The 7,557-nt window shown below is 49.0% G+C and overlaps 1 protein-coding gene across 1 annotated transcript; it reads right to left on the reverse strand.

Annotated features, from left to right (window-relative positions):
• Positions 1-233: 233 nt before the first annotated feature.
• Positions 234-2,057, reverse strand: LOC119366565. The gene is made up of 3 exons (XM_037632323.1): positions 1,228-2,057; positions 922-1,107; positions 234-841 (listed from the first exon to the last, which is right to left on the reverse strand). Exons 1-3 carry the CDS (start codon positions 1,744-1,746, stop codon positions 539-541), a joined length of 1,008 nt encoding a protein of 335 aa, XP_037488220.1. The 5' UTR covers positions 1,747-2,057; the 3' UTR covers positions 234-538.
• Between the last annotated feature and the right edge of the window lie 5,500 nt (positions 2,058-7,557).

Consider the following 7,557-nt stretch of genomic DNA (forward strand, 5'->3'; position numbering starts at 1 on the left):
CAAGTGTTTCACGAGTTCCGTGCCAGCCTGAACGTCCTACCAAACGGAGTTCCGGCTGAGGGGGGTGTTAAACGGTCACTTGTGTATGTAATGTTACATCTGTAAACTGAGTCCTCTCCTAGATATTAGGATCTAGCAACGCTCGTGGCCTGCGTGCCACTTTTCCAAGAGCGCTCGCTCTCTCCATGCGGGGTATATGTATACACGTCGTAACCTCATTGATTCAGTGAATATAGAAACAAACTCTCCAACTCAACACATATAATTACAAGAACAAATAAGTACTAAGGAACAACGCAACGCCGAAAAGAATCACTCCACTGAGTAGTTGGTCCATCACTGTCACATCCACCACGGCCATTACAAAACTTGATAATAATTTATAGTGGTAGTAACACATATAGATACACAAAAAGAAGAGGCATACGTGAGAAAAATGCACAGGGCAAGAAAAGAAGAAGAACAATTTACTCATCGACCGATCAACCAATTGATCCGATTACTCAATCAACCGATCAACCAACCAACCATGGACGGATCACGAGTATTTGCAGGCCTTGTCGAGGGAGACGGGCTTGTTGAGCTTGGCGGGGTTCATCACCACCCTGCACTCCACCTCCTTGGTGAACCGGGGCTTCACCAGCGCCCCCAGCACGTACGCCTGCGACCGCACCGTCGTCCGCAGCACCATCGGCACCGGGATCACCTTGCCGGCGCCGCCCTTGCCCCCCGCCGGCTGCGCCATCAGCGTCGGCCCGCTGCCGTACAGCGGCACCTTGTTCCCCTTCACGTTCACGCTCGCCGTCCGCCGCCCGCTCCGCCCCTGGTAGAACTTCTTCAGCTGCACACATACATCCGGAGTCAGATCTGGAGATCCAGATGGGAAGGAAGGAAGGAAGAGAAGGGGATAAGAAGGCTTACGTCTCCGGCGGCGAGGTTGAGCTGGGAGTAGGAGAGCGTGAAGGGGTCGGCGGTGACGTGGATGCCGAAGAAGGTGCCGGTGTTCTTGTAGGTGAACTTGACGGTGGCGTTGGTGGTGGCCATGTCCGTCGGCACCAGCGACGCGTCCGTGCCGGCCTGGATGATGAAGTTCTCGAACGTGATGCTCTGTTTTTGTTTCCAAAACCACCCGTCAGCTCCAGATCCAAGCGCATCAACCAAGCAAGAAATCAAGCAAGAACTCACGGTCATGGATCGACCAAGAAGCGAGAAGAAAGAACAAGGTACCTTCATGGCGATCTGCGGCTTCTGGGAGCGGCTGGCGCCCCAGAGCACGAGGGCGAAGAAGGTGAAGAGCACCGCGAAGCCGCCGACGAAGATGAGGCAATACTTGCAGCGCTTGGGCATGGGGCGGCGCTGGTCCTCGTCGTCGAGCAGGCCCTCCTCCTCGATGACCCCGATCTCCTGCCACCCCTTCCCCGGCGGCGCGCCCTTGCGGCCGCCCCCGGACTTGTCCTTGTGGCCGCGGGAGAAGCGGCTGGAGGAGGAGTCGCGGCCGACGGAGGAGTGGGAGTGGCGCGGGGACGCCATGGGGCTGAGCGCGGGCGTGGAGTGCACGGAGGTTGCCCCCTTGGTGGTGGTCTCCCCGTCGTGCGAGTCCCGCGACGGGCTCTGCACATAGTACACCGACCCGCGCATCACCCCGCCGCCAGAGCCGGGGTTGTTGCTGGCGGCCGCCCGCGGCGGGGAGCGCGCCGGGGACGAGGGGGCCAGGCTCGTCACCTCCGAGTCCGTCTTGGCGTGCATCCTGGCCGCCTCTGCTGCTGCTCTGCTGCTACTTGGATCTGCTTGCTTGAGCAGAGCGGAGTGGCGAGCAGGGGAGCAGATGTGGGTGGTGAAGTAGCACGGCAGCTCACTAAAGAAAAAGAGGCTGGGGCTGCCGTGGTGGAGGTGCGCGGTAGTTGGATGAAACCGTCGGTGCAGTGGACTTACCGGGAGGGAGAGTGGTGCGGTGAGGCTTCACTTTCGCTCACTTAATCTATGATTAGAGAAAGCGAGAGGAGGAGGCTAGGGATGATAGAAAAATGGTCATGGTGGGTGCATGTGAGAGGCCATGTGGGGGTCTGCGGGAGGATTCGTCGGTTGCGGCGCCAGGAGGAGGAAGAGGACGGGACAGGCGATGCGGGGCTGGCATTGGAGGTGGACGGACGACACCGACACCGACGCCCAGCCCAATTGCGTGCGCACCAGCTCACTCACGCGCGGCCCGTAGGCACACAGCGGCCGCCTGTCTCCTTCCATGCAGATGCATCTCTCTCAAGTCTCAACGCTCACTCCACTGTTCACCACCTCCGGTCCGGCCCTCAACAGTCTGAGGTTCCTTCTTCCAAGTGCACAAATGGTTCCTGTGAAAACCTTGTAGAATCACCGACTCCGAGCTAGCGCACGAGCACAGGAAAAGGATGAACACTGGAGCGTTTTGGTACTGTGTTTCCTGCTCAGCTGTTTTGGCCATGCCGGTTCCTCGAATAAGTGTCGCTGATTTAGTACAACTTTATACTGAACCGGCGGCATTTATTTTGAAACGGGGAAGTGCATGACGGCACGCATGGTTAACCTACAGCTGTGCCGTCAGTTCAGAGTTGAGCATCACGGAGCAGAACGGAGCTGGAATGAACCACATTTCTGGCCGTTCACTGGGCTCCATCCGACGGCTTATATTGCAGGGATTTGCTGCTACAGTAAAATTGGGTGTTATCTGGGTCGTTCCGGATACATCTACGGGTTAGCACTTGAGTAAGGGACCCTTTCATGTCAATTCGTTGGAGCAAACAAAGTGACCATGCCATATTCACATCGATGGAGTACGTGCCCTGTCTGGAAGGAGAAACAAGTGGGGTCCGTACCACATAGTCTGACAGGAGGTAAAAGGTAGAAACAAGTGGAGTCAATTACACCACCGGTGCCACAACTTGACGCGAAAAGTCAGTTTAGTGCTACAACTTGCGGCATACATTGAATTGGTGCCATAACTTGGCTTTGATGTGCATATACGGTGCAAATCACGTTTCTATACAAACATGGTGCTGATTAGGCACGCCGATGTGTGCGACTGGACAACGTGTGTCTGCTATTTGAGCAAGAAAAACCATCGGTATATTCTTTTTCTCATGAAAAAGCACCTGGTAGCGACCCATTTTTTCTCGCAGATGGGGCCTATTTTCGATCACGTGACCTGAGGCCAAACAAATACACCCAACATCATTACTTGTAAGTGGGCTGGAGTCCCAGTGACCCATTTACCGCCGGCCAAACAAATACACCCAACATCATTACTTGTGATTAACTGATACAAAAAGCATACAACCGTTCTGACTTCAGTGGGCTGGAGTCCCAGCGATCCATTTTACACCGTTATTTTTGTTAAAAAATACATGTAAATTGTAACCGCGCGTTAAAGTAAAATAAACTTAAAAATAACAGTGAAAACTTTCATATACTAATATTTTTTAACTCATGAACATTCTAAACTTTTATTAGCATTTATTGAAATAGAATATATATTTTATAAATTCCTAAAAAAAAGTAACGTTGTTGGGTGGTGTGGTGGCCACTCACACATGGTGGCATGTGCTACATATCGCTGCTTGTAATCCCAGCCAACTATTTTTACATTATATGAATAAATGTTTTTAAAGCATGAACACTTTTATATACTACATGGATATTTTAAAACTTATTTAAGAATTTATGAAAATATATAGTAAAATAAAAAACTTTCTTAAAGCATGAACATTTTTATACACAACATGATTCTTTTTAATAGTGAACATTTTTAAACTCTTATAAATACTTACTTTAAGAATGAAACTTTTGTAGTATATTACATAAATATTTGGATGAAACTGTGACCAATTTTAAACTTATATAAGAATTTACCGAATATATGTTCTTATTCAATATGCAAATTATTACATGAACAATTTTGTACTTCATAATTTGATATATGGATGAATACTAAATCCATACACGATTGTTTTATACATATATATCATTTATAACACACTATTATATTTTACATATATTCTATAAATTTTTGAAAAGAGAAGTGCAAAATGAGATGTAGGGACTGCAACCTAGTTAGCAGTCAAAAAATATACAGCAGCAGCATCCAGTTATTAATAAATGTGGCTGATTGTCAGGTGGTTATACTTGCGCTGCTGCTAGCTACAGGGCAGTTGTTTGAGTCCCTCACGTACCAATTTTTCATTTATTTGTGGGAGGCTGACAAGTGGACCCTTGCAGCCATGGCATAGTATTTTTCGTGAGAACAATATTTCGAGGTTTATTTTTTGCAAAAAAGCAGGCCACACGTCCACTTTGCCGCTAGTCGTTGACAGCAGGCCCCGTGCCATGTTGGCGTGCCTAATCAATATCCTGTTTGTATAGAAACGTGATTTGCACTGTATATGTACGTCAAAGCCAAGTTATGGCACCAGTTCAATGTATGCCGCAAGTTTTAGCACTAAACTGATTTTTCATGCCAAGTTGTGGCACCGGTGGTGTAATTGACTCTAAAAAATATATAAAGTAAGCAAATCAAACCGGTGCATCGCGCACATACATGGCCTCACTGCCTCGTGCGCATTTCTGGGTGGATTGTTGTAGTAAATGCTACAATAAACATAGCAATAGGTATGGTACGTACTATCTGAAACTATGTATTCCCTCCGTCCCAAGACAAGTGACTCAATTTTGTATCAACTTTACTAAAATCACTTGTTTTGAGACCGAGGTAGTATATATGAACCCATTTTTTAAAATACATTTTAAATATGTTTTAAAATACAAAGAATTGCAAAAAAAAATGCGTACATCTTCACAAAATATGCGCGGGGAACAAAAACCAAAAATGTTACTCCCTCTGTAAACTAATATAAGAGCGTTTATATCATTATTTTAGTATTCTAAACGCTCTTATATTGGTTTACGAAGGGAGTATCTTTTTATTTTGTCTCTGTATAAAAAACAAAATTTGGTGCTTCTAAATAGGGTTTCAAGACATGTTTTCTTCCTCCTTTCGCACATCTAAATAAAGCTGTTTTTCCGCGGAACTTTCTTTGATCATATAGAACATAGAGGGAGACGAAGGAGTGCAACTTTTTTCAGATTTTTTTGTCATTTGGAAATTTGTTTTCTGAAGTGAGTTCATATCTACTTTCTCAGATTCTTTTTTGTCTTTTAAAATTGTGTTTTTCGAAGTGGGTTCATCTATATATTTTCTGCAATAGGTACCCCAATTTTTGTGCAAATTACATAGTCAGTGGATGTGCAATGGTCATATGTCTTGAATCATTTCTTCGGCATTTTCATGACTTATTTTCGCAAAAATCACTCCGTAGTGTAAAGGCGGGCATTGCACGTGCACGCATACTAGTACTACAAGTACTTGTACAGAATTACCTAGGGAGTTGGTTGGTGCTACGACCACCCTGCATCCCACACAAACGAATGGGTCGAAAAGAAACGGCCACAACACCTACGGCAAAGAAAAGCATTCCCCAACTCCTTGTAGCAGAGCAGAAAGAAACAAGAAGCCACCAACAAGGATGGAATCTCCAGCTCCACAAGCAACCATTTGCAAGGCCTACCTCCTGTCCTGCATATATACCTACTTCCTCTGTCTAGGTGTGTAAGTCATCTTACGAAAACTAAATAATCCCAAAACACTTAGGCGCGGTGCATTAAATTCTACATCGTTTCTTGTTTCTTGACATATCAACCAATAAGAGATGTGGGGGTGTGCATGCTTTTAATGACTTGAGACTACCAAACACGACATGCAGTGGTTAGTTGATTGCATGCAATGCTATTAATTAGCAAACGAACATTAAGTCCTCTTGTTTTCCCTCCTCCTTGGTCACGGTGCACAACCTAAGATGACTTACTCACCTAGACGGAGGGAGTACCTACACCTTGTCTGTCCGTCCAATAGAGTGGCATCGAGAAATCATAACCGACCGTCCACTGTTTTGAGCTGACAAGTGACATACTGTATGTGCTCAGCTTAGTAAGAGCAACTCTAGCAGACACGGAAAAAAAGCACCAACCGTAAAATTCCGGCGAGTATGCGGGCATGGCTCGATTTTCTAGTCAGAACAAAGCCCGTATACTCGCTCGACCCGCAAAAATATTTACTGCGGCCCGCAAACCACCCGCCCCGACCATTATTTCTACGGGTTCGCGACACGTTTGCGGGTCGAAACCCTATCCCCCGATGCCGCCTCCTCGCGCAATCCCCCACTCTCCGCCGCACATTTCTCGCCGCCGGCGAGCCCCTTGTGCCTCCATTCGCCATGTGGGCCGCATGTGGAGCTCCGGACGCGGCTCCGGGAGCAGATCCGACGGCGGCAGCGACCCCGAGCGCGAGCGGCGCGTCCGGTCGGACGCGCAAAGAAGCACGGGGTGAGGAAGTGGATCAACCGTGGCCTCTCGCCGCCGCCGAGCTTCCGCGTCTGGAAGACGAACGAATACGACCGTCGGCACGGCCGTACGCCGTCCTCGGCCGTGGGCTCGTCCTCGGCGATGAGATCTTCTTCATACGCTGGGAGCTCCTCCTCTTCCGGCGCGAGCCTTCTCCCCGTGAAGAGGGAGTGGTTGGACGAGCTGGAGGAGGTCGCTGTGAAGCAGGAGCACGAGGAGCTCGGCAGCCGCGGAGTCATCGGGCCGGAGGACTTCTTCGCCGATGTCGACGCGGTCGCGGCCGCCATTGCCGAGCAGAGCTTCCGCGAGGAGGCGGAGCGACAACGCCACCATGAGGAGCTCGAAGACCTCGTGTTCAAGCAGGCGGTCGCGGCCAACCTCGCCGCCAAGGAGAAGGACGACGAGTGGCGGCGCATCCGCGAGGAGCAGAGGGAGAAGTACATCGACCTCGGCAGCTCCGGCGAGGAGGACTGAGCTCCTCCACGGCGTCGTTCATGGCCGCGAGCTCGCCACCGTGAGATCCCCACCACCTCTAGTACTAGTACTGATGTAGTATGTAGTATGGACTAATATTTGTAGTGTTTGATCATGTGAATATATGTAGTGTGTGATGATGAAGTGCTATGGTGCAATTTCTCCCACGAATCTGTTTTTTTTTAATTATGCAGGTTTCATCTACGATTTCTGATCTGCATGCTCGTTCTCAACCCGCAAACGAGTTTTATGTCGAACTGCAAATGCGTTTTGCGGGTCGGGATTTTACAGGGTCCACTAGAGTTGCTCTATATATGCCTCAGTCTCAGTAGCTATGAACGTTTCAAGCGAGTGTCCTCCGCCTCCGGACCTAAATCTAATAGACAGGGCACTACTTTGCTCCCGGAAGGGCACAAGTATGAACCCAGTTGAGTCAAGCCCCTTGTTCCAAGTGTCTCGGCTGCACAATAGTTTGTGTCGGTATTTGAAGAGAAAACACATTAGTCGCTATTCTGGACCATGGCATCTTCATCCAACGGACACCGTAGCCTGCCCACGGTTCTATTTCTTCCTTTCCCCCGCCGCCAATCGATTCGGCGCGGATTGTTTGCTCCCGCCGTCCGTGGTCCGTGGCGCTTCCATTTGCGCCTTGCCTCCACG

The sequence above is a fragment of the Triticum dicoccoides genome, chromosome 2B (genome assembly GCF_002162155.2).
Source record: "Triticum dicoccoides isolate Atlit2015 ecotype Zavitan chromosome 2B, WEW_v2.0, whole genome shotgun sequence".
Lineage (NCBI taxonomy): Eukaryota > Viridiplantae > Streptophyta > Magnoliopsida > Poales > Poaceae > Triticum > Triticum dicoccoides.